At 41.5% G+C, this 26,892-nt stretch overlaps 4 protein-coding genes across 4 annotated transcripts; all 4 read left to right on the top strand.

The window, feature by feature from the left end:
• The first annotated feature begins 474 nt into the window (after positions 1–474).
• On the top strand, positions 475–2,645 carry LOC144669346 (ferritin, higher subunit-like). The gene is made up of 4 exons (XM_078531710.1): positions 475–576; positions 1,329–1,475; positions 2,000–2,125; positions 2,490–2,645. The coding sequence occupies exons 1-4, from the start codon at positions 475–477 to the stop codon at positions 2,643–2,645; spliced, it is 531 nt and encodes a 176-aa protein (XP_078387836.1).
• Positions 2,646–4,719: 2,074 nt separating this feature from the next.
• LOC144669400 (ferritin heavy chain A-like) lies at positions 4,720–7,556 on the top strand. Its single transcript, XM_078531807.1, has 4 exons — positions 4,720–4,945; positions 6,092–6,238; positions 6,844–6,969; positions 7,302–7,556. Exons 1-4 carry the CDS (start codon positions 4,844–4,846, stop codon positions 7,455–7,457), a joined length of 531 nt encoding a protein of 176 aa, XP_078387933.1. The 5' UTR covers positions 4,720–4,843; the 3' UTR covers positions 7,458–7,556.
• Positions 7,557–15,568: 8,012 nt separating this feature from the next.
• LOC144669404 (ferritin heavy chain B-like) lies at positions 15,569–18,572 on the top strand. Its single transcript, XM_078531810.1, has 4 exons — positions 15,569–15,731; positions 16,308–16,454; positions 16,830–16,955; positions 18,250–18,572. The coding sequence occupies exons 1-4, from the start codon at positions 15,630–15,632 to the stop codon at positions 18,403–18,405; spliced, it is 531 nt and encodes a 176-aa protein (XP_078387936.1). The 5' UTR covers positions 15,569–15,629; the 3' UTR covers positions 18,406–18,572.
• A 4,464-nt stretch (positions 18,573–23,036) lies between these two features.
• On the top strand, positions 23,037–25,020 carry LOC144669398 (ferritin, higher subunit-like). The gene is made up of 4 exons (XM_078531805.1): positions 23,037–23,180; positions 23,784–23,930; positions 24,322–24,447; positions 24,821–25,020. The coding sequence occupies exons 1-4, from the start codon at positions 23,079–23,081 to the stop codon at positions 24,974–24,976; spliced, it is 531 nt and encodes a 176-aa protein (XP_078387931.1). The 5' UTR covers positions 23,037–23,078; the 3' UTR covers positions 24,977–25,020.
• The last annotated feature ends 1,872 nt before the right edge of the window (positions 25,021–26,892 follow it).

Below are 26,892 nucleotides of genomic sequence, written 5' to 3'. Positions count from 1 at the left end.
AGTATTTCTTCACTCAAAGAGTCGAAATCTGGAACTCTCTCCCCAAAAATGCTGAGAGTCATTGGAACATTTTGAAACTAATATTGCTAGCTATTTGTTAGCTAAGGGGTTGAAGGGATATGGAATCAAGGCAGGTTAATGGAGTTAGACTACATGATCAAATTGAATGGTGGAACAGACTTGAGGGGCTGAATGGCCTCCTCCACTTCCAATGTTCCAATCACAGAAAAATCATCTAAACCTGTCTGTATTCCACAGATGTGATTGGCTCTGGGTAACACACCCCAACCCCTCTCCTTAATAATCACCTGGAGTGGTGGCGGATTCCTGACTGGCTATTAGGAATTGATCATCATTGGTGATATCATTCCCTGTGTGAATGTAGGATGACCCAGTCGTATAAATACAAGAGCTTGTGAGGGAAGGGATCAGGTTGTAGGTTGAGTTTAGTTTCTACCACTAGTAAAAGTAAAGATGGGGTCCCAAGTGTATCAGAACTACCACAAGGATTGTGAGGATGCTGTTAACCAGCAGATCAACCGGAGGTTCTATTCCTCCTATGTTTACCTCTCCATGGTGAGTTTTGTTGGTATTTTAAAATTAAGGCAATGACTTCAATGAATTGTGCAAGTAGAATTTCTTTATGTTACTGCCTTGGCTTTAGAATGTAATGCTGTGGTGCCAACCATTGCCTGCTTTCCCCACCCTATGACTAAATTCAATAAACTGTCTTATTGAAGACTGGACTGTTCTGTAACTGTCCAATTCCTGAAGTGAGTGTCCCATGGAGTTTCAAAGTGTGGTTTCATCTTTGAAGATGTGTGAACCTGGTCAACTTGGATGGAAGTAATTAAATCTAACTAGATGAATTGTTAGTGAAACATTACCTGACTATTTGCACTCAAGTACTTCTAAATGTGTGGGTCCTTTTGTGCTGAACTATTTCTCACCTCAGACTGGATCCTTAACAAGACAATGATTCAAAATCTTCAACTGCTGAATTGGAAGATTTCTCTTTCTACTGCTATGATTAGATGCCTATGGAAGAAAACAAAAAAAGCACATATCAGATCATTTCAAGTTAGTGCACAAATGAAACTTAAATACAATGCTTTGCAATATAAACTCATTCTGCTGAACTAGACACAAGAACTTTCAATGTATTGAGAAACATTAATTGAGGTGATATCAGTTTACTTAAATTTGTAAACTCATTAATCAAAAGCCAGGTATTGAGGTGGAGAAAGGGTAACTTATCCACCTGAAGCTGGTTATGAATGAAATAAGGATTCTGTTCTGAATCTTCCATTCTTTGTCTCTCCCTGCAGTCCTTTTACTTTGACCGGGATGATGTTGCCCTGTGTCACTTTGCTGAGTTCTTCAAGGAGCAGTCACATGAGGAATGGGAACACGCTGAGAAACTGATGAAATTCCAGAATAAACGTGGAGGCCGGATAATCCTGGAGGATGTTATGGTTGGGTATTAACTTGATTATTTCCTGTGCAATTTTAGATCAATTGAACTATTATTATCTTGCCATTAAACCATTTAGTTCTTAATCCATTGAGATTAATGACGAATTGCTGGTGTTGGGGGCCAAGTGAGAGCTGGTATAAGATAAATTGATTTTTGGATTACCTGATCTAATGGATAGAGGAGGATCAATAAATCTGAATATTTGGATGGAATGATTTTCTGCACTCTGAACTATTACTCCAGAACTTGGTGCCGGCACAGGAGACTGGTGTGAAATGTGGGCCAAAGCTGTAAACATGGATGGGTGAAGTCTTATTTGAGGATGTTGAACAAGGACTAGAAAATTGGGTCATTGAATGCTCTCCAACCTTGTGTCCAGTAATGGTCTCCACTGTCATCCCAGTAAATATTCCAACATGCTAATCTTGTGTGCAGAGACTAGCTTCTGCTACTTCTAAATTGTAACACCCCTTGGACTTTCCACTCCCATAATACAAACAGGACCTCTCTTCCCCTTTTCAGAAACCAGAGCAGGATGAGTGGGGCAATGGTCTGGAGGCAATGCAGAGAGCTCTGCAGATGGAGAAGAATGTGAACCAGAGTCTGCTGGATCTGCACATGCTCTCCTCTGGGAACGCTGACCCTCATGTAAGTTCCATGTTTATTTCTTCCCCTGCCCCCCAGCACATAGTGAAGGGCAGATACCAACATCAGCCCCAACACTGACAGAATTCCATACGTTTATGTTACACTTGTGGATTTGCTTTTCTTTTAAGCAAAGGCCATCTACACTCTAGACCTGGATCACTAAACTCTCCCATTCTGAGGCATCAATGTTTCTTGAATCCACTCAGTTTAATGGAGTTGAATTGCTACTTGTGTAGATTTAGCCAGAATTATCCATGTGCATTGTTCACCATCATCCTGGGGAGGGGGAGAAAATGAGGGTAATTCTCTTCTGGAGAAGATCCATGCTAATAATACTCTCTAATTTCTCTTGCCTTGTTTCCAGCTTTGTGACTTCCTGGAGACTCACTACTTGGATGAGCAAGTGAAGATGATCAAGAAGCTTGGAGATCACATCACCAACCTGAAGAGACTGGGAGCCCCTGAGAATGGCATGGGAGAGTACCTGTTTGACAAGCTCACCCTGGGGAAGAGTGATTGAATCTAGATTCATTCTATACATGGTGGAAATGATGTGAGCAAATAATTCCAGTTCTGGAGCTGCGGCTGTGTTTGGAAATAAAAATATTTATCATGAAACTGATATCTTTGTCTAATTCAGAAGCTGATTTGAGTATTTGAATCATGAAAACAAACATCTCACCCCATTAGAATGTGCCTTAAATATTTATTACCCCAGCACCTAAAACCTGAGTTCCTTACCTTGCAACTTTGAGTTAGAAGCCTGTAGGGATTTCTAAAATGTTATACTGCAATTGTAACTGTTAATTTCTGCCCAAAGAAAAAGGGGGAAAGGACCCTGAATTCATGTTTACTTGCTCCTTCTATGCATGGTGGTTATCTGCTTCAGACTTGCATCTACCAAGAAGGAAGATGTGCAATTTGAGGTGTCTCTGTATTTGTCTGTCACACACCATTCACTGTTGTTAAAGCTGTTATTTTTCTCTAGCTTTGTAAACATAGTAAATCATTAACTACCTTAAACCTGCTTTTCTGAGCAAGATGTCGATTGTTTAACTGCTACCTGCCCCCTTGCTCTCCAAGGGCTGTACTTCCTCAATATCTTGGATGAGCCCATGCAGAAATTCCTAGGGCAGGTAATCAAAACACAATCTCTAGATTTAAAATAACTTGTTGTTTTTCCTAGTGATTTCCCTCACCCTTTGGGAGAGATGATGGTGTGGTGGTAATGTTACTAGACTAATAATCCTGTGGCCAAACTAATGCACTGGGGACATGGTTCAAATCCCACTGGGGAAAAACTAGTGGAATTTAAATTCAATTAATAATCAGGAGTTGAAAGCTGGTCTCAGTAATGGTGCCATGAAATTGTCATCAAAACCCATCTGGTTCATTAATGTCCTTTAGGGAAGGAAACCTGCCCTCCATATCTGGTCTGACCAACTGACTTCAGACCCAAAGCAACAAGGTTAACTCTGAACTGCCCTCTGAAATAGCCTAGCAAGCCACTCTGTCCAAGGCAATTGGAGATGGGCGACAAATACTGGCCTTGCCAGTGACACCCACAGCCCATGAAAGTAAAACTTTTTGAAAAGTAGGCTTGAAATTTTCATAAGAGAAGGACTGGTGTTTATAGCCTTTAAATTTGAGGATAAAGCTCCATATCACACTTTACAATGACTGGGCAATAGCGTTCTGTCTGAAACTTATCATAACTCACCACTGATCCATTTTCCCCAACTTGCCAGTTGATTTTCAGATTCACTGGGGCCCGGTGTGATGCAGGTCCGTCTCCTTTCAACCTATTGTGGTCAATGCTGCCCATCGACAGAAATTATGTAAAACTAGTGAACAGATACAAAAAAAAAAGTCTAATAGATTTTGATTCTTCATCTCCAGGGGGCTGAGATACAGAGGGGTGGAGGTTCTGAAACAGCTGTATAAAGTGTGGGTTACACCACATCTGGAACTGTTCAGTTTGGATAAATTGGCTTTGGAGGGGATGTAGCAGAGATTCACCAGAATAATACCAGGGCTAAAAGGGTTAAATGAAGACAATTTGCATAGACTAGTCTTGCAATCCCCAGAGTAGAGAAGATTAAGGGATGATTATAACTGAGGTGTTGAAGATGATGAATGGATTTGATAGGGGAGATAGAGATGGTCAGAAGCGTTGGGGGGCATAACCTTAAATTTCAAACCTGGCTGTTCAGGGCTGATGTTAGGAAACACTTATTCACACAAAGGATGCTGGAAATCTGGAACTCTCTCCCCCAAAGTGTTGAAAGTCATTTTAACATTCCAAAATAGAGGTGGTTAGATTTTTGTTATGTAACAGGATGAAGGGATATGGAACCAAGGTGGATGTATAGAGTTAAAATCCAGTCCAGCCATGATATCATTGAAGGGTAGAAAATGCTTGAGGGTTGAATACCCACCAGCTGCTCCGATGTCCTGGTCACAGAATAATCATCTTTATCTTTATGTTCCTGTATACCACAGCCCTGATTGGCTCTGGGTATCACACCCCACCCCCTCTCCTCTGTTAATTGGTGCCTGGATTCATGGCAGATTCCTGACTGGCTATCGGGGAATGTCAATCATCATTGGTGATGTCATTCCCTGTGTGAATGCAGGATGTCCCAGTGATATAAATACAAGAGCTTGTGCGGGAAGAGGTTAGATTGTTGTTTGAGTTTGGCCTTTACCACCAGTGAGATGGCTTCCCAAGTGCGTCAGAACTACCACAAGGACTGTGAGGATGCTGTTAACAAGCAGATTAACCTGGAGCTCTATTCCTCCTATGTTTACCTCTCCATGGTGAGTTTTGTATTTTTGGGAGACCTGTTTTAAAGTTAACACTGATTTTTTTTTTGTTGTATTCTGAGCATGTAGAATATCTCTAGCTTAATGAGTTGATTTTAGATATATCCCTCACCTGATTTAGTGAACAATCTCAAGACAGGAGTTTATTCCTTGTTTTAGAATTACTGTGCCCTGTTTGGAATAGTTTAGATCTAAAACTAACTTCAGGGTTCCATGAAGTTTCTAATGGAAGAATTATTTTGAGGGTACATAAGTTTAGTTATCTACTTGAACTTGGAGGGGAGTAATTAAATGTGATTGGGTGAGTAGTTAGTGAAACATTAGCTGACCAGTTGTGGTCAGTTTTTCCTTGATCCTGATGTGCTGAACTCTTCCTGAAACATTGTAATAAGTGTTCACTGAATTGAAAGTTTTTCTTTTATTTTTCAATCACTGATATTAGACCACAATTGGTGTGGGGGGGGGAAAAGGATGGATCACTGAACTTTGCTTAATCATAGTTCGGGTGCTGAAATGAAGCTTCAATCAAAAATCATTGTTGCTCTTGGGTTTTCTAGGGCTACTACTTCTTAATCTCACAGTCATGGAGTTATACAGCACAGAAACAGGCCCTTCAGCCCATCGTGTGTGTGCCAGCCATTGAGCACCTATCTATTCTAATCCCGTTTCCAGTCAATTGGCCTGTAGCCCTGTATGCTATGGTGTTTCGAGTGCTCATTTAAATATGAATAAAATGGTGAGGGTTCCTGTCTCTACCACCCCCTCGGGCAGTGTTCCAGATGCCAATCTCCCTCTGGGTGAAAATTATTTCCTCCAATCCTCTTGCCTTAAATCTATTCCTGCTGATTGTTGACCCCTCTAAGGGGAACATTTTCTTCCTATCTGTGCCCCTCATAATTTTGTACACCTCTATTCTACTGAGCTTGTCACGGGGAAGGACTCCACCTGCTCAAAACATTGATTAAAGCATTTTGAGTTTTCCAGTAAACAATTTAAAAACTGTTAGGTCCTGAATTCAAGGCCAGGCATTGAGGTGGAGAATGGGATGAGTTGTTTACCATGGGGCTGCTGTTATTTTCCAATTGGATGGCACCTGGGTCTAATTCTGACTCTTCCTTTCTATTGTGTGTCTCCCTGCAGTCCTTTTACTTTGACCGGGATGATGTTGCCCTGCGTCACTTTGCTGAGTTCTTCAAGGAGCAGTCACATGAGGAACGGGAACACGCTGAGAAACTGATGAAATACCAGAATAAACGTGGAGGCCGGATGATCCTGGAGGACATCAAGGTTTGATCTTTAACTTGGAGTTTTCTATGCAATTTACATTGTTGTAAAGAAAGTTCCTTGTTATTTAAAATGGTTCATTATTTTGCTGTTACACCCTAAGCTCTCAATCCATTGAGATTCATGACTCAAATTGTTGTTGTTTGTACAAAGTGAGGACAGTTATAGGATGAGTTGGTTTGATGTTGATCTTTGGATAACCTGATTAATGGATAGAGGAGGATCAATAAAAATGGATATTCAGAAATAACTACTTTTGCACTGTAAAGTCTTAACCTAGGCTTTGTGGTGTTTTGCATAGGAAACTGGTGTCGAATGTGGGCTGAAGATGTCAGCATAGATGGGTGAAGACCTTTTTTGAGGGTTTAACAAGGACTAATAATTGGGAATGGAAGCTTTTTGGCTAAAAATTGCAAAGCTGAGTCAGTGAGCTGATCTTGTGTTGATTTAACGGTCTCCAATATTATCCCAGTGATTTTAAACTCTCTCAGTACTCCCAACATGCTGGTCTTTACGTGCACAGACTAACTTCTGCTACTTCTAAATTGTAACACCCCTTGGACCTTCCACTCCCAATAACACTAACAAGACCTCTCTTCCCCTTTCAGAAACCAGAGCAGGATGAGTGGGGCAATGGTCTGGAGGCAATGCAGAGAGCTCTGCAGATGGAGAAGAATGTGAACCAGAGTCTGCTGGATCTGCACAAGCTCACCTCTGGGAACACTGACCCTCATGTAAGCTCCATGTTTATTTCTTCTGCCCCCATCGGAGCTGATGTTGGTATCGGCCATTCACTGACAGAACTGCATAGGTTTAGGTTACACTCGTGGATTTTTTTCTTTTAAGCAAAGGCCATCTGCACTGTCAACCTGGATCACTAAACTGTCCCGTTCCGAGGCATCGATGTTTCTTGAGTTCACTCTCAGTTTAATGGAATTGATTTGCTACTTGTGGGTAATCTGCACATTACCATCATCCTGGGGAGGGGGAGAAAATGAGGGTAATTCTCTTCTGGAGAAGATCCATGCTAATAATACTCACTTAATTTCTCTTGCCTTGTTTCTAGCTTTGTGACTTCCTGGAGACTCACTACTTGGATGAGCAAGTGAAGATGATCAAGAAGCTTGGAGATCACATCACCAACCTGAAGAGACTGGGAGCCCCTGAGAATGGCATGGGAGAGTACCTGTTTGACAAGCTCACCCTGGGGAAGAGTGACTGAATCTAGAATCATTCTATACATGGTGGAAATGATGTGTGATCAAATGATTCCGGTTTTGGAGCTTTACTGTATTTGGAAATAAAAATCAGTTCCAATGATAAATATTTTTCTTTGTATAAGTCAAAAGCTGATTTGATTATTTGAATCATGAAAACAAACATCTGACCCCATTAGAACTTGCCTTAAGCATTCATTACCCCGGCTCCTGAAACTGATTCCCTCATCTTGCAACTTTGATTTAGGAGCCTGTAGGGATTTCTAAAATGTCATTTCTGCAATCATAACTGTTAACTTCTCCTACAAAGGAGTTTCCTTATGAAGTTGTGGAACAGGGGAAAGGGCACTGAATTCATGTTTACCTGCTCTTTCTAAGCATGGAGGGTATCTGCTTCAGACTCGCATCTACCAAGAAGGAAGATGTTGGCATTTGTTTTACTGCTACCTGCACCCCTTACTCTCCACAGGCCGTATTTCCCAATATCTTGAATGAGCAAATGCAGAAATTCCTGGAGCAGGTAATCAAAACACAACCTCTAGATTTAAGAACTTTTTTTCCTTGTGATCCTCTCAACCTTTGGGGGAGATGATGGTGCAGTGTTAATGTTACTAGACTAATAATCCTGTGGCCAAACTAATGCACTAGGGACATGGTTCAAATCCCACCAGGAAAGCTGTTGGAATTTAAATTCAATTAATAATCAGGAGTTGAAAGCTGGTCTCAGTAATGGTGCCATGAAATTGTCATCAAAACCCATCTGGTTCATTAATGTCCTTTAGGGAAGGAAACCTGCCCTCCATATCTGGCCTGACCAACTGTGATTTCAGACCCAACAAGGTTAACTCTGAACTGCCCTCTGAAATAGCCTAGCAAGCCACTCTGTCCAAGGCAATTGGAGATGGGCGACAAATACTGGCCTTGCCAGTGACATCAGGCAACAGAGCACTAACATGACGTGTGCTTCTCCAACCAGACCCAGCTCGCAACTAACATTAATATAGTAGCCCACGCTACACAGCTATTGGGTCTTACAGTCAGGTGGTCAAACTGCTCGCATTCTCTTAAAGGTGTATTACACCTCAGAGTACCACAGACTAACATGGATCTGACTGTGTTTGACACCATTCGTAGGGTTGCATTTCCACTTGTGAACTCAGATGTTGTGAAGGTCGGAGAACAGACACTTTCAGATTTAGTTTGAGGAAAGTCAAAGAATCCAACATCAATTACATCACTGACAAGGGTCCAAATAGATTATTAGTAAAAATGAAAGCGTATGGAATGACTTTATACGTAGGTGGGGAATTGGTTGGAAGGTACGAAAAAGTGTTAGGGATAATGGGTACGTGCTCCAGTTGGCAGGATTTAACAAGTGCTGTCCCCAGTGAGCAGCAGTGGAGCCTCAGCCTTTCATTATATTTATAAATGATATAGATAAAGGAATAAAGCACCATGTATCAATGTTTGCTAGTGACACTGTTAGCACATTCTGTAGATGGGGGCAGGCAGCTGCAGACGCGTTGATAGATGAGTGGGCAAAACTGTCGCAGATCAAGTTTAATGTGAGGAAGTGTGAGGTCATCCACTTCAGACCAAGAAAAATAAACCAGTGTTTTCTAAATGGTGAGGAGCTAGGAACAGTAGATGAAGAGCGAGGAATAAAGGAGCCATGTACTGAAATTACTAACACTACTGGTCAGATGTAAAAACTTCAGTGAGAAGTCTAAGAATACGAACGTACAAAATAGGAACAGAAGTAGGCCATTCGGCCCCTCGAGCCTGCTCCGCCATTCAATAAGATCATGGCTGATCTGTTTGTGTTTTGAATTCCTCATTCCCATCTACCCCCGATAACCTTTGATTCCCTTGACTAACAAGAATCTATCCACCACTGCCTTAAAAAATATTCAATGACCCCCACCTCCACCGCTTTCTGAGGCAGAGAGTTCCAAAGTCGCACAACCCTCAGAAAAAAATTCTCCTCATCGCTGTCCTATAAGGGCGACCCCTAATTTTAAAACAGTGCCCCCTAGTTCTGGACTCACCCACAAGAGGAAACATCCTTTCCATGTCCACCTTGTCAAGACCATTCAGGACCTTAAATCCCTCTGCACCTTGGAATTCTGCATCCGTTCTCCGCTTAAGTAATATTCTTTCAGCCAAAGTGAACAACTTAACATTTTCCCATATTGTGCTCCATCTGCCAGATTTTCACCCACTCACTCAACCGTCTGCAAATTCCTTATGTCCTCCTCACAACATACTTTCCTATCTATCTTTCTGTTATCTGCAAATTTAGTTACCATGTCTTCACTCCCCTCATCTAAGTCATTGATATAAATTGTAAAAAGTTGAGGCCCCAGCACAGACCCCTGTGGGACTCCACTCGTCACATCCTGCCAATCAGAATAAGACCCATTTATGCATACTCTCTGTTTCTGCCAGCCAGCCAATCTTCTATCCATGCTAATATGTTGCCCCATACACCACGAGCTTCTATTTTCTGCAATAACCTTTGATGTGACATCAAATACCTTCTGGAAATCCAAGTACAATACGTCTATAGGCCCCCCTTTATCCACACGACCTTGTTACTCCTTGAAAGAACTCCAATAAATTGCTTAAACATGATTTCCCTTTCACAAAACCACCCTGACACTACTTTAAGTTTCTCTAAGTGCCCAGCTATAACCTCCTTAATGATCGATTCTAAAACTTTCCCCAGGACAGACGTCAAGCTAACTGGCCTTTGGTTTCCTGTTTCCTTCCTCCCTCCCTTCTTGAATTATATTTGGGTTATATTTGCTACTTTCCAGTCTGATGGAACCTTTCCAGAATCTAGCAATTTTTGGTTAGTTGCATTTTTTTTTTGGATGTGTTCTATTCAACTTCTACTCTACACTTGGCTGTAATGGTAAGGTACCACCTACAGATCTTCTGGTCTCTTACTTTTTCTGTGTTTCTTAACATAGGATATCCTGAACAGGAACAGACTGTTCCACACTAACCAGTCTATACCATAATGGAGGTTTCTTCTGGCACTGGGTTTAAAATCCTAGAACCCCCTTCACCCCACATCAAGATAGCCCATGACACCTTCAAGGACAAAGTAGGGGTGGGCAATAAATGGTGGCCTTGCTAACAAGGCTGTTTTTCCCCAGAATGATTTAGCATACAATGGTGATAGAGCTGATATAAAAGTGACTATCTTGGGATAGTCAGCAGTAAAATGCTAGAGATTAGAACTGGAGCCAATTCTTCACTATAAAAAGTAAATTTGGTATGCAGAATAGGAGACCATGTCCCATATTTGCAGTTGCCAAGCTAGAAGATTCTGAAAGGTGCTATATAAATGAAAATTCTTTCACTTTTCTCATTCCTTTTGCCAGGCATCCTGCTCTAAAGTCATAAGCAGATGTTCTAGGTTTACCATGAAATCCTGCAAATTAGCCAACAAGGGAGAATATAACCATAGATAAAAACAAAAAGCTAAAAGCTACTGCGGATGCTGGAAATCCAAAACAAAAACAGAATTACCTGGAAAAACTCAGCAGGTCTGGCAGCATCGGCGGAGAAGAAAAGAGTTGACGTTTCGAGTCCAACATGACCCTTCAGCAGAACTGAGTATAGTTAGGAGAGGGGTGAAATATAAGCTGGTTTAAGGTGGGGGGCGGGGGGAGAGAGAAGTTGAGGGTGGGGTGGTTGTGGGGACAAGCAAGCAGTGATAGGAGCAGATAATCAAAAGATGTCACAGACAAAAGGATCAAAGAGGTGTTGAAGGTGGTGATATTATCTAAGAAAAGTGCTAATTAAGAATGGATGGCAGGACACTCAAGGTACAGCTCTAGTGGGGGTGGGGTGGAAAGACTGACAAGGTATTAGTTGTAGATTTAAAAATAATGGAAATAGGTGGGAAAAGAAGAATCTATATAAATTATTGAAAAAAAAGGGGGGAGGGGGAAGAAACGGGGTGGGGATGGGGGGAGGGGGAGTTTAAGATCTAAAGTTGTTGAATTCAATATTCAGCCCGGAAGGCTGTAAAGTGCCTAGTCGGAAGATGAGGTGCTGTTCCTCCAGTTTGCGTTGGGCTTCACTTGAACAATGCAGCAAGCCAAGGACAGACATGTGGGCAAGAGAGCAGGGTGGAGTGTTAAAATGGCAAGCGACAGGGAGGTTTGGGTCTTTCTTGCGGACAGACCGCAGGTGTTCTGCAAAGCAGTCGCCCAGTTTGCGTTTGGTCTCTCCAATGTAGAGGAGACTGCATTGGGAGCAACGAATGCAGTAGACTAAGTTAGGGGAAATGCAAGTGAAATGCTGCTTCACTTGAAAGGAGTGTTTGGGCCTTTGGACGGTGAGGAGAGAGGAAGTGAAGGGGCAGGTGTCGCATCTTCTGCGTGGGCATGGGGAGGTGCCATAGGTGGGGGTTGAGGAGTAGGGGGGTAGAATATAACCATCTCTCCTTTACATTCAATGACATTACCATTGCTGAATCTCCCACTAGTCAACATCCTGAGGGTTATCATTGACCAGAAACTGAACTGGACCAGCCATATGTTATGATCCCAGCTAATGTTACAACTAGACAAGCCTGATCCCAGGGTGGAGCCTGGCTTGATAGATCCAGACTTCTACTTTTTTTTACAGATACGTGGAGTGTGGCTACTGAACAGAATCACAGGAGTCAGCTGATGAACTTTTAACAAAAGAATCAAACATTTATTTAACAAGAAACAATGAACTTTATTACAATGCTTCTTCACCCACAGCTATACCTTTACAGATTTGTAAGAATGACACAAGGCTTATTTAATGTTCACAGTAAGTACACAAACCATGCGGTCAGACACACCACAATCTGATAACCAAGTGACCGATACCACCAAAAACAGATGCTATGGATCTCCTCAATTCCCCCCAGACGCTTATCACACTGAGCCGAGCAGTCCCACTGAATTCTCTCTTTCACATGAGGGTTTCCAGTCTGCACTCTCCAAGAACTTGCTTTGGAATCTTTTCTCAAACTGATGCTTTTTCTCAGATCCCTTCCACAAGGGTCCACCTCCAGTGTTTCAAACTCTCCTTCCTATGTTCCTCTTTCCTGGGTCACCAAGCTTCCTTCCACACACCCTCCCTCAAATGGCTCAGCTGTGCCAACAGTACACCACTGCTTCGCATGCCCATAGTAAAGAGTTACAGACCTTCAGCTGTCTCTTTGGACCTTCCGACCTCTCACATGCCGCTCTCATTTTAAATCTGCTTCCTGCAGTTTTCTCCTGTTAAGGTTGGATCCTTCCTAACTTCACATAACAGGATGATTTCCAGGTTTCTGTCCTTCCTTTGACTAGAAGGTCTTCTTGGGACTTTCTCCTGTTCCACTCCCCTGGACTTGGGGACTTTCTTCTTTGGTTTGGAACTTGCTATCTGTCCTTTTTCATGTCCTGCCTATCCTGGCGCCTTCTTCCATCTGAACTTAAACTGCTTTCAACTGCTTAGCCTGTGTGGGTGGGGCCTGACTTTCTTTGGGCCCCTGTTGCTAGGCAACAGCACAGTTTTTTTCTACCCTTGTGCTTGCTTTAACTTAGCTTCAAGAGTTGTAAAAATCTCCTTAGAAATGCAGGTATACAACAGAGCTTCAGGCCTTCTGTCTCCCTCAAAAATGAAACTAGATCCCAGGTTTCATCTTTTAAAGTGAAACTGAAACTCACTTGACCTTTTCTTACACAAATATAGAAATACAAATCAAACTTAAACTTTAAAGCTAAAATTCATTCCTAACAGATGCACAATATAACTTACTTAAAATGTCTCTATTTCCTAACACATATAAATACCGTGGCTACAAGAGCAGGTGGGGGGCTAGGAATCATGCAGCGAGTAACTCACCCCCTGACTCCCCAAAGCCTGTCCACCACCTACAAGGCACAAGTCAGGAGAGTGATGGAATACTTCCCACTTGCCTGGATGAGGACACTCAAGAAGCTTGACACCATCCAGGGCAAAGCAGCCCGCTTTGACTGGCACCTACCCACAATTTCAAACATTCACTCCTTCCACCAAAATGCACAGTGGCAGCAGTGTACACCATCTACAAGATGAATGGCAGCAACTAACCAAGGCTGCTCCAACAGAATCTTCGAAACCCTTGACCTCTACCACCTAAAAGGACAAGGGCAGCAGATGCATGGGAACACCACCACCTACAAATTCACTTCCAAACCACTCAGTCTTGGAACTTTATTGCTGCTCCTTCAGTGTCACTAGGTCAAAATCCTGGAACTCCCTTCCTCGCACCACTGTGGGTGTACCTACACCACATGGACTGCAGCGGCTCAAGAAGGCAGCTCACCACCACCTTCTCAAGGGCAATTGTGGATGAGCAATAAATGCTGGTCTAGCCAGCGATGTCCACATCCCATGAATGAATAAATAAATATTGTCAAGATTGGACCTGGGCATATGACAATGGCAGTTAAGGTTCATTAACCAGACTGGTCAGAGTTCACATTATTTTTTAAAATTCTTTCTTGGAGGTGTGCCATGAACTGAGTGGTTTGCTAGGCCGTTTCAGAGGGTAGTTAAGAGTCAACCATATTTCTGTTGATCTGGGTCACACATAAGGCAGACTAGGTAAAAATGGCAGATTTCCTTCATTAGTGACCAAAATACTGAACATAATGAAGGCATTAGTGAACCAGATGGACTTTTAAAACATTTAATAATAGTCACACCATCACTAAGACCAGATTTGATTAATTGAATTTAAATTACACCAGCTACCACTGTGGGGTTTGAAACTCTTTCGAGTTATCAACAGTCACAGATTGCAACTCTTTCGAGTACAATCACAGTTCTTGGTTTCCGGGAGCGGGACATGAACCCACAACCCTCTGATTCAAAGGCGAGGGTGCTATGAACTGAGCCACAGCTGACACCTCTCTGTGGGGTTTGAACCCATATCCACAGAGCATCACACTAAACCATTCAATTCCTGGTGCTATGACAGTACCACCACACCACCATTAACAAGGTGCAATCACTACCCAGTTACAAACAGGATTAAACTCTTTCGAGTTACCAACAGTCACAGATTGCAACTCTTTCGCGTACAATCACAGTTCTTGGTTTCCAGGAGTGGGACATGAACCCACAACCCTCTGATTCAAAGGCGAGGGTGCTATGAACTGAGCCACAGCTGACACATCTCTGTGGGGTTTGAACCCATATCCACAGAGCATCACACTAAACCATTCAATTCCTGGTGCTATGACAGTACCACCACACCACCATTAACAAGGTGCAATCACTACCCAGTTACAAACAGGATTAAACTCTTTCGAGTTACCAACAGTCACAGATTGCAACTCTTTCAAGTACAATCACAGTTCTTGGTTTCCAGGAGTGGGACATGAACCCACAACCCTCTGATTCAAAGGCGAGGGTGCTATGAACTGAGCCACAGCTGACACCTCTCTGTGGGGTTTGAACCCATATCCACAGAGCATCACACTAAACCATTCAATTCCTGGTGCTATGACAGTACCACCACACCACCATTAACAAGGTGCAATCACTACCCAGTTACAAACAGGATTAAACAGCACGCAGAACATGTCTTGAATAAAATATATACTCATCAACCTTCATTCTCTCCATAGGTTGGGCATCTTTATGATGAATTTAGAGTAGAACTTCAATCTTCTTTACCTGCTGATAATGCAGCCTAACTCTGGACTACCTAATCTCTGGAAATTGCACTGAGGCTAAAATCGCCCACAAAGAAATCAAATCTCTAGTTTTCTCACACATACAGCTGAATTCCTAAAATTATATTTGTAAACGGAAATGTGTAGCTCAGCATTTTAAGTTCAAGAAATTTTAATCCAAATATTTTTAAGGGAGGTCTAAGGGATCTTGTTAGTAAGTAATCAGATAAAATTACTTTCAAAGCTCTGATTGGCTCATCCAATGCTCACTCATTAATTAATAACTTTGTGGATTGGTTGCTTGAGGCATGTTAGTTTTGATTGGCTACAAATAACTGTCACTCGTTACCTGTTATGCAAATACTGGGTTGTCCATGTGTTTAAATATGTTGTTCCTTGCTACAGCAGTTAGGGTGGGTAAGTCTAGTTGGTAGACTATTTTGATTATCCAAACTTGTAATAGAAATTAAGATGGCTTCTCAAGTGTGTCAGAACTACCACAAGGACTGTGAGGATGCTGTTAACAAGCAGATCAACCTGGAGCTTTATTCCTCCTATGTTTATCTCTCCATGGTATGTAATCTTCTTCACTCTGTGACTGACTTCTATCTCTTAGCTAGCCTTTACTTAGAAGGATATGTGCTTCCTAGTTGCCATATGTGGGGGGCTTAATCTTCAAATGGGAACCAATTCCTGTACTTCTAGTTTGCCACTAGTATGGATTTGACTAGGATTCTCCAAATTCATATCACTTTTAAAAGTGTGGCTGTCTCAGGTATGTGATATTAATTAATCATATATTAGCTAAGTTAACTTGAGAATAGTTTACTGCTGGTTATACACTTGTAGCATGAAACAGTTGAATTTATACTTTGCCCAGTAATTGGGAAGACTAGGCTGACTGAAGCCTTATCTTTCTAGCTGATTGAATTTAGTAATTAGGAGACTCAGTAATTTCTTGTGAAGAGTATTCAACATTCTACAAATATTTAGTTGAACTGAAAATGTTTATTTAAATAGTCAGAACTGACTCCAAATATATAAACTAAAGTTGGCACTGCACCATACTTAATCAGTCATGAGGTCACTTGGAATTATAGATAGCAGAAATATAATCTTATTAATTCTTAACTTCTGTTCTCTCTGCAGTCCTTTTACTTTGACCGGGATGATGTTGCCCTGCGTCACTTTGCTGAGTTCTTCAAGGAGCAGTCACATGAGGAACGGGAACATGCTGAGAAACTGATGAAATTCCAGAATAAACGTGGAGGCTGGATCATCCTGAAGGACATCAAGGTATCCTTTCTGACAAAGAATAGTTGTCTTTGACTAGTGGTGGTGGGCTTGACAGAAAGGGCTTAAATTTCAAGTCTAAAACAACAACCCCTCTACAAAAAAAAACTTTCATTCTCTAATTGATGGTCCATCAATATGTTTGATGTCCATCTTCTCTAGTGAGATTAAGTCTTCATTGGTTCTCACACTTGGAGGTGGTCTTTGTTTTTAAGATAATTGTTTGTGCTGTTGCCTTTAACTTAATTGCTAATATGGAATAGTCTACTCCCTATCGGAGTCCATTGCTTTGGACAGGAACCCTTGGGTTGTTGCAGTCTTCAATTCACTTTATATTTGAAGGAGAACTTCCTCAAAGTAACTTTTTTTTTTCTTCAGAAACCAGAGAAGGATGAGTGGAGCAATGGTCTGGAGGCAATGCAGAGAGCTCTGCAGATGGAGAAGAATGTGAACCAGAGTCTGCTGGATCTGCACAAGCTCTCCTCTAGAAACACTGACCCTCATGTAAGTTGCTGATGCTTTAATGTGAGGTGTTGGGTAAGTTCAAGGAGGTGGAACATTATTTTGCTTCAGCTTATTCAAAAGCTTTCCTCACATAAATGTTTTATGTTGGATTAATTAGAATGGAGGGTGAAGCTACTAAAATTAGCTCAATGGCCTTTGGGAAGTAAATGTGGTGGAAGCAATACAGGGGCCTAAACACTTTTTTTTTGCACTAAGATAAATGCAAAATACTGCAAATGTTGGAAATCTCAAACAAAAATGCTGCAAAAACTCCAAGTCTGACTACATTTGTGGAGAGGAAAAACAGTTAGTGTTGAGTCTGTATGATTCTTCAGAACTAAAGAGAAGTAAAAATACAGTGAAATATATACTGTTTAAGGAGGATGGGGACAGGTGAAGTTGGATAGAAGGCCAGTGTTGGGTAGAGGCAAAGGAGAGCTTGCAAAAGATGTCATGAACAAAAGGTCAAAGGGGTGTTACTAGCTAAAGGAGGTGCTAATGGTGACATTAAGAGTAGAAAGCAGAATGAGTAAGTGACAGGTGGCCCTAGTGGGGGAGACCAAGATAGGCTAAAAGGTGGGGATAAAATAATGAATAAAAATTGAAATAAATTTTAAAGTGGGGGGAGGGAATATATATATATTTTTTTAATTTAAAGGTAGGATGGAGGGGAGTTCATGGTCTGAAGTTGTTGAACTCAATTTTAAGTCCAGAGGCTGTAAAAGTGCCTAATCAGAAGATGAGGTGCTGTTCCTTCAGTTTGAGCTTCACTGGAACGTTGCAGCAAGCCAAGGACTGACATGTGGGCATGAGAGCAGGGGGCGGGGGGGTGTTGAAATGGTAAGTGACAGGAAGGTCTGGGTCATTCTTTCAGACAGACTGAAGGTGTTCCGCAAAGCAGTCATCCAGTCTGTTTAGTGTCTCTGATATAGAGGAGACTGAATTGGGAGCAATGAATGCAGTAGACCAGATTGAGGGAAGTGCAAGTGAAGTGCTGCTTCACTAGAAAGGTGTGTTTCCACTCTTGGATGGTGGGGAGGGGGGGGTGGGGCAAGTCAAGGGGCACATATTGCACCCTCAATTGCATGGGAAGGTGCTGTGGGGGGTGGGTGGGTTTGATGGAGGAGTGGACCAAGGTGCCCCAGAGGGAACAGTCCCTATGGAATGATGACGGGAGGGTGAAGGGAAGATGCTTGACTCCAATATAATTTTTAAAAATTCCAATCCAAACTCTAGAAGCTGAAATGTTCTTTGCCTGCTGATTAAAAATTGGGGTTTCCTCCTTTCCCATTAGCTTTGTGACTTCCTGGAGACTCACTACTTGGATGAGCAAGTGAAGATGATCAAGAAGCTTGGAGATTACATCACCAACCTGAAGAGACTGGGAGCCCCTGAGAAAGGCATGGGAGAGTACCTGTTTGACAAGCTCACCCTGGGGGAGAGTGACTGATTGAATTTACCACTGGCCTACAAATCTAAACTGCAGACCAACAAACTGCATATCAAGTGACCTCTAGTGTATTAGGCTTTGATTTAGCTCTACAATTACTTCTGTAATATTGGTAACCTGTATTGTAGCAATTGTTACTGCAGCTACAAATAAAAGCTATTGTGTTGAACTTCATCTTCCTCTGTTCTTAAGGAACCAGATAACTTGAGGTTAATGCTGAAATGATTTAGAATTTGATAGAGGCTGTAACAGTAATCAGTGACTTGCTAAGATTACAGGGAAGAATTTCATGACTTCCATTCACAATATTCAACACCTGCCTTTTTCATGACTCTGGAAAATGTCTCACTTCCTAGAAGTGAGAACATTATACTGCCTGTTCTAATGCGAATAGAGCTGTTGGTCAGTAGGAATACAATTGTTGCACTTTCATTTTTCAATGATCACAAACTTGCAGATGAGGATCACTCCTGAATTAGAGGCTGGGGAATTCCTGTAGCTGATCCTAAGGGTCAGGTTTGTCCATATTTCTGGCTGACAGAAATTTGGACTCCTCACTAATAGTTCCTTGGTGTTTCGATTCTCCATCCTCTTTGTTTTACCCCGTAGGTGTATATCTGGCTGATCTAGCAGCTTGCCTGGGCTTTTGATTGCACGAAGAGGCTATTTGGCCCATTGTGTCTGCACTAGTTCTGAGCATTTCACTTAGTGCTATTCTCCTCCTTTCTCCCCACAACCTTGCATATTGAAGATGTGCTCATCTAACTCCTTGAATGTGTCAGTTGAACCTGTCTCCACCACACTCACACTCAGGCAGTGCATTTCTGGTCCTAACCACTCCCTCAGTGAGGGGGAAAGTGTTTTTTCTCATGGCTTTTTGCAGCCAACCCAGTCCCCTCAGGATCTTATCTTTCAAAAATATCACCTCTCATTCTTAAACTCCACTGGGTAAAGGCCCAAACTTTTCAACCTTGCTTCATGAGATTAAACCCTTCATCCCAGGAATGAATTGTGAAACTTAGTTGAATTGCTTCTAATGTAGTTATAATCCTCCTTCAAATCGAGACCAAAACCCATACCCAGTACCCTAGATGTGGGTGAATGAATTGAGGCCCAGTATGGTTGCAGTAAAACTTCACTACTTTTATATTCTATTCTCTTTGCAATAAACACCAACATTCTGAATTGCTTGCTGTACCTGGATACTAACTTGTGATTTTATGTACCCGGACACCCAGATCCCTCTGTACCACTGAGTTCTGCAGTCTCTCCATTTAAATAGTTTCCTGCTTTTCTAATCTTCCTGTGGCAAGTTCACATTTTCCCACATTATACTCCAAATGGCTTACTCCTAATTTGTATGCCCACTCATTTAACCTAAGTATAGCCATTTATAGACACTTTACCTCTTGACAACTTACTTCCTACCTATCTTGGTATCATTGGCAAATTTAGCTCCTAGGTTCAACCTCCAATATGTGCCAAACCTCTGGACTGCTCAACATTCTGAATCAATGTATATCTGTCTGATCAATGAATAGTAAACTACCCTTTACACAGTGGTCACTATGTACTTTCTGAATCTAGTAATCATTGCATTACTAGTAATCCTGTAGTCCCAGGCTAATGTTCTGGGTTCATGGGTTCAAATCCAGCTATGGGTGGTGGGGGTTTAAACTCAATCGATAAATCAAACATATAAAACTAGACTCAGTAATGGTGACAGTGACAACTAGGATTGATTTTTTTTTTAAAAAACCATCTGGTTCACTAACATCCTTGAGGGAAGGAAATCAGTCATCCTTACCTGATCTGACCTAGTTGTAACTCCGAATGCACAGCGAAGTGGTTGACTCTTTACTTCCCTGTGAAATGTTCTCTTTGAGACAATTGGGAATGGGCAACAAATCCTGGCCTTGCAAATGACATCCACATCCCATGAAAGTATAAAAAATACCTATTGGTTATTTACCATTTCAAGATAAGGTTAACTTCGTTTGCGGGGGTGGTTGGGTGGTGGTTGTGACATCTTCCATTTTGGGCAGGCTGTATCAGGAAGAGTGGCATTTGAATATACACTGGTCAGACTGTGCTTGAGTCAATCATCAATATAAAAACACAATGGACAGACCTTCTATTTACGATTTGGATCATGGACTTTCTTTTCCGGTTAGTCGCATTTTATTTTAAGGAGTATGTGTTCCATTCAACTGCTACTCTACACTTGGCTGTAATAGTAAGGTACTGGTCAACAGGGATATCCTGGTCTCAGTTACATTCTTCTGCAGCAGAGTAAATATTGTATTCAGCCACCAAACGGTTTAGAAAGTGTTTCTTAACATTGGATATCCTGCACAGAAACAGGCTGTTCACACTAACCAGTCAATGTCATAATGGAGGTTCCTTCATTGTTCCTGGGTTAAAATCCTGGAACCCCCTTCACTATTGGGAGTAGCTGCACCACATGTACGGTAGCAGGTCAAGATAACAGCCCACCACCACCTTCAAGGATAAAGTAGGGATGGGCAATAGATGGTGGCCTTGCTAACAAGGCTCTTATCCCCAGAATGATTATTTAGAATACAAAGGTGATAGGGAGTTGGGTGATGTGTTTTGGGATGGTGTGCAGTAAAATGCCAGAAATTAGAACTGGAGCCAATTCTTCACTATAAAAGGTAAATCTGGGATTTGGAATGGGACACCATATCCCATGTTTGCAGTTGCCAAGCTAGAAGATTGTGAAAGGTGCTATATAAATGAAAATTCTTTCTTTCACTTCTATCTCACTCCATCTGCCAGATATCCTGCTATAAAATCACTAGCAGTTGATCCAGGCTTACCATGAAATCCTGCAAATTAGCCAACAAGCGAGAATCTAACCATCTCCCCTTTACATTCAATGACAGAACCAACAAGGAATCCAACACTATCAACGTCCTGGAGGTTATCATTATCCAGAAATTCAACTGGACTAGCAAGTTAAACACTGTGGCTACAAGAGCAGGTCTGAAGCTGGGAATTCTAAGGAGAGTAACTGATGTCCTGACTCCCCAAAGCCTGTCCACCATCTACAAGGCACAAGTCAGGATTGTAATGGAATATTGTTCACTTGGCTGGATGGTCTAGCCAGTGATGCCTGCATCCCATGAATTAATAAATAAAAACATTTTGCCAAGGTTGGACCTGGGCATTTGACAATGGCGTTTAAGATTCATTAACCAGGCTGGTCATAGCTCACATTATTTTTTAATTATTTGATGGATCTGTGACCATTAACTGAGTGGTTTGCTAGGCCATTTCAGAGGGCAGGTAAGAGTCAACCACATTGCTGCTGGTCTGGGTCAAAAATAGGCCAGACTAGGTATAAAGAGGGCAGATTTCCATCATTAGTGACAGAAATAGTGAACAGTGAAGGCATTCATGAACCAGATAGGCTTTTGCAACAATCAATAATAGCTTCATCATCACCATTACAGAGACTAGATTTTATTAGTTAAATTTTAACTGTACCAGCTGTCAAGGTAAGTTTTGAACCTCTGACCTAGAGCATCACCCTAGACCTCTAGATTATGAGGGCAGTGATGTTCCTATTACACCACCATTTCCCATCCACTCAAGCTGTAATCACTACCCAGTTACAAACATATACTGGATTAAACAGTACACAGAACATGTCTTGAATATAAAATATACTCAACAACCTTCATCCTCTCCACAGGTTGGGCATTTTTGTGGCAAATTTATGATAGAACTTCCACCTTCCTTACCTGCTGATACTCTTTCGAGTTATCAACAGTCACAGATTGCAACTCTTTTGAGTACAATCACAGTTCTTGGTTTCCAGGAGTGGGACATGAACCCACAACCCTCTGATTCAAAGGTGAGGGTGCTATGAGCTGAGCCACAGCTGACACCTCCTAATCTCTGGAAACTCTTTCGAGTTATCAACAGTCACAGATTGCAACTTCTTTCGAGTACAATCACAGTTCTTGGTTTTCTGGGAGTGGGACATGAACCCACAACCCTCTGATTCAAAGGTGAGGGTGCTATGGACTGAGCCACAGCTGACACCTCAATACAATTGAAACTCTTTTGAGTTATTAACAGTCACAGATTGCAACTCTTTTGAGTACAATCACAGTTCTTGGTTTCCCGGAGTGGGACATGAACCCACAACCCTCTGATTCAAAGGCGAGGGTGCTATGAACTGAGCCACAGCTGACACCTCCTAATCTCTGGATATTGCATTGAGGCTACAGTCACCTACAATAAGAAATCAAGTCTCTAGTTTTCTCACTAATTCAGCTGAATTCCTAAAGTCACTGATTTGCAAGCAGAAAGGTGCTGCTCAGTATTTTAAGTTCAAGACATCTTAATCCAAATATTTTTAAGGGAGGTCTAAGGGATCTTGTTAGTAAGTAATCAGATAAAATTACTTTCAAAGCTCTGATTGGCTCATCCAATGCTCAATTCATTAATTAATAAGTTTGTGGATTGGTTGCTTGAGGCAAGTTAGTTTTGATTGGCTACCAATAACTGTCACTCATTATCTGTTATGTAAATGCTGGGTTGTCCATGTGTTTAAATATGTTGTTCCTTACTACCACAGCAGTTAGAGTGGGTAAGTCTAGTTGGTAGACTTTTGTGATCCTCTAAACTCAATAGAAATTAAGATGGCTTCTCAAGTATGTCAGAACTACCACAAGGACTGTGAGGATGCTGTTAACAAGCAGATCAACTTGGAGCTCTATTCCTCCTATATTTACCTCTCCATGGTATGCAATCTTCTTCACTCTCTGTAACTGACTTCTATCTCTTAAGTTAGCCTTTACTTAGAAGGATATATGCTTCCTAGTTGCCATATGTGGGGGGCTTAAACTTTAAATGGGAACCAATTCCTGTACTTCTAGTTTGCCACTAGTTGTAAGGGTATGGATTTGACTGTAGGATTCTCCAAATTCAGGTCACTTTTAAAAGTGTGGATGTTTTAAGTATGTGATTGTAATTAATCATATGTTGGCTAGGTTAACCTGAGAATAGTTTACTGTTGGTTATACACTTGCTGCAGCATGAACTTGGTGAATTTGCTCTTATTCCTGCTCTTACACCTGGAATCAGTAGTAATTTCACTCACCTGCAGATAGTAGGCTAGGCTGAAGACTTGTCTTTCCAGCTGATTGAGTCCCCTAATGACTAAATTCAGTCACTCATTCTAATATGAATAAAGTGAATATTCAACATTTAGTAGAATTGTTGACTGCTCCAAATGTATAAACTAAAGTTGGCACTTCATGATATTTTCTCAGTAATGAGATCACTTGCAATTGTAGATGCTGAAATTCAATTTTATTGCAGTTTAACTTCTGTTCTCTCTGCAGTCCTTTTACTTTGACCGGGATGATGTTGCCCTGCGTCACTTTGCTGAGTTCTTCAAGGAGCAGTCACATGGGGAACGGGAACACGCTGAGAAACTGATGAAATTCCAGAATAAGCGTGGAGGCCGGATCATCCTGGAGGATGTCAAGGTATCCTTTCTGACTTCTTTGAATAAGCTTCTTTGACTTGTATTGTTTAGTGGATGGTGGTGGTGGGCTTTGGAGAAGAGCTTAAATTTCAAATCTAAAACAGCAATTCCTTTGCAAAAAAACTTTCATTCTGGAATTGATGGTCCATCAATATATTGAATGTCTCTCTTCTCTAGAGATTAAGTCATCATTGATTCACTCACTTGGAGGTGGTCTTTAAGATAATGAGTGTTTGTGCTGTTGCCTATAATTTAATCACTGACATGGAATAGTCCCCTCCCTGTTACACTGCTTTGCATGGAATCCATTGCTTTGGGCAAAAGCCCTTGAGGCTGTTGCAGTCTTCAATTCACTTCATGTTTTTCTGTGGTTTTGATATTTTTTTCCTCAGAAACCAGAGCAGGATGAGTGGGGCAATGGTCTGGAGGCAATGCAGAGAGCTCTGCAGATGGAGAAGAATGTGAACCAGAGTCTGCTGGATCTGCACAAGCTCTCCTCTGGGAACACTGACCCTCATGTAAGTTCCTGATGCTTTGATTCTCAGGATGAGATTTCCTGATTTGACACTGTTGCTAGAAGATGAATATGTCCTTGCAGTCTTATTCAAAATGCTGCAAAACCACCAATAGCTTTGTTACAATTCACTTGAGTATTGGTCTCTTTCGATGGGCCATGTCTTCCAGCTGACCTAGAGTATAACTGTACCCAAGTCTTGGCAAACTTCTGCCTCTATCTTCTGTTGGAGAACATTATTAATTCAATACTATCCTAGGAAGTGTCACTTGTGCTTTATCCAATAAAAGGAACCACACCAATTTTAACTGGATGTTGTCGCTTGTCTTCTGCACTGCAATCCTGTCTCCAAGGCTCACTTAGTTTTTCTGTTCCAGCTTTGTGACTTCCTGGAGACTCACTACTTGGATGAGCAAGTGAAGATGATCAAGAAGCTTGGAGATCACATCACCAACCTGAAGAGACTGGGAGCCCCTGAGAATGGCATGGGAGAGTACCTGTTTGACAAGCTCACCCTGGGGGAGTGTGACTGAATCTACCACTGGCCTACAAGTCTAAATTGTAGACCAAGAAACTGTATATCAAGTGATCTCCAGTGTATGAGGCTTTGATTTAGCTCCACAAATACTTCTGTAATGTTTGTGACCTGTATTGCAGCTGTAGTAATAATTGCTACAAATAAAAGCTATTGTATTGAACTTCCTCTTCCTCTGTTCTTAAGGAACCATCTAACTTGGGTTTAATGCTGAAATGATTGGGAATTTGAAAGAGGCTGTAACAGTAATCTTAGTTAGCAAGTCACTGATTACATGGAAGAAATTCATGATTTCCCTTCAAAATATTCAACACCTGTCTTCTCATGACTGTGAAAAGTGTCTTAGTTCCTAGAATTGATGATAATGTTACACAACTTATTTTAAATGTGAATAGAGCTGTTTGTCAGTAGGAATACAATTGTTGCACTGTTTCATTTTTCAATGATCACAAAATTGCAGATGAGGATCACTCTTGCATTTGGGGTTGATCCTAAGGGTCAAATTTGTTCATGCTTCTGGCCAACAGAAATTTGGACTCGTCACCAGTAGTGCCTTGGTGTTTCGATTCTCCACACTCTCACTTTGTTTTACCCCAGTAGGTGTATATCTGGCTGATCTAGCAGCTTGCCTGGGCTTTGATTGCACAAAGAGACTATTTGGTCCATTGTGTCTGCACTAGTTCTGAGCATTTCACCTAGTGCCTTTCTCCCCATACCCCTGCACCTTGCATCTTTTCAAAATATACTCATCTAACTCCTTGAATGTGTCAATTGAACCTGTCTCCACCACACACTCTCAGGCAGTGCATTCCTGACCCTAACCACTCACTCAGTGAGGGGGGAAAATGTGTTTTTTTTTCTTTCTAATTACTTTTTGCAGCCAATCCAGTCCCATCAGGATCTAATGTTTCAAAAAATCACCCCTCATTAACTCCAAAGGGTAAAGTTCAACCTTGCTTCATAAGCTAAACCCTTCATCCCAGGAATGAATTAAGTGAACCCTCTTTGAATTACTTCTAATGCAGTTATATCCTTTTTTTCAAACCGAGACCAAAATCTGTACCCAGTACTCCAGATGTGGGTGAAGCAATTGAGGCCTAGTATAGCTGCAATAAAACTTCAACTACTTTTATATTCCATTCTCCTTGCAATAAACACCAACATTCCTAATTGCTTGCTGTACCTGGATACTAACTTATGATTTATGTACCAGGATACACACATCCCTCTTAACCACCAAGTTCTGCAGAGTCTCTGCATTTAAATAATTTACTGCTTTTCTATTCTTCCTGTGGCCAAGTTCAAATTATACTCTAAATGGCCTACTCCTGCTCCTAATTTGTATGTCCACTCACTTAACCTATCTACAGCCTTTTATAAACTCTTTACCTCCACTTGATAGCTTACTTTCCTACCAATCTTGGTATCACTGGCAAATTTAACTTCCATAGGTTCAACCTCCAATATGAGCCAAACCTTTGGTCTTAAAAACTGCTCAACATTCTGAATCAATGTATATCTGTCTGACCAAAGATAATCTCACTAGAATAATAATCCTGAGTCCCAGGCTAATGCTCCAGGGTCATGGGTTCAAATCCCACTAATGGTTGGTGGGAGTATAAACTCAATTGATAAATCTAGCATATAAAGCTAGACTAAGTAATGGTGACAGTGACAACTAGGGATTGATTTTTTAAAAAGCCCATCTGGTTCACTAACATCCTTTAGAGAAGGAAATCAGTCATCTTTACCTGATCTGGCCTGGTTGTAACTCCAAATGCACAGCGATGTGGTTGACTCTTTACTGCCCTGTGAAATGTTCACTTCAAGATCATTGGGAATCCTGGCCTTGCCAGTGGCAACCACATCCCATGAAAGCATAAAAAATACCTATTGATTATTTACCATTTCAAG

The sequence above is a fragment of the Cetorhinus maximus genome, chromosome 29 (assembly GCF_964194155.1).
Source record: "Cetorhinus maximus chromosome 29, sCetMax3.hap1.1, whole genome shotgun sequence".
Lineage (NCBI taxonomy): Eukaryota > Metazoa > Chordata > Chondrichthyes > Lamniformes > Cetorhinidae > Cetorhinus > Cetorhinus maximus.
Note: the sequence above shows the minus strand (reverse complement) of the source record. Positions and strands in the feature narration are given on the sequence as shown.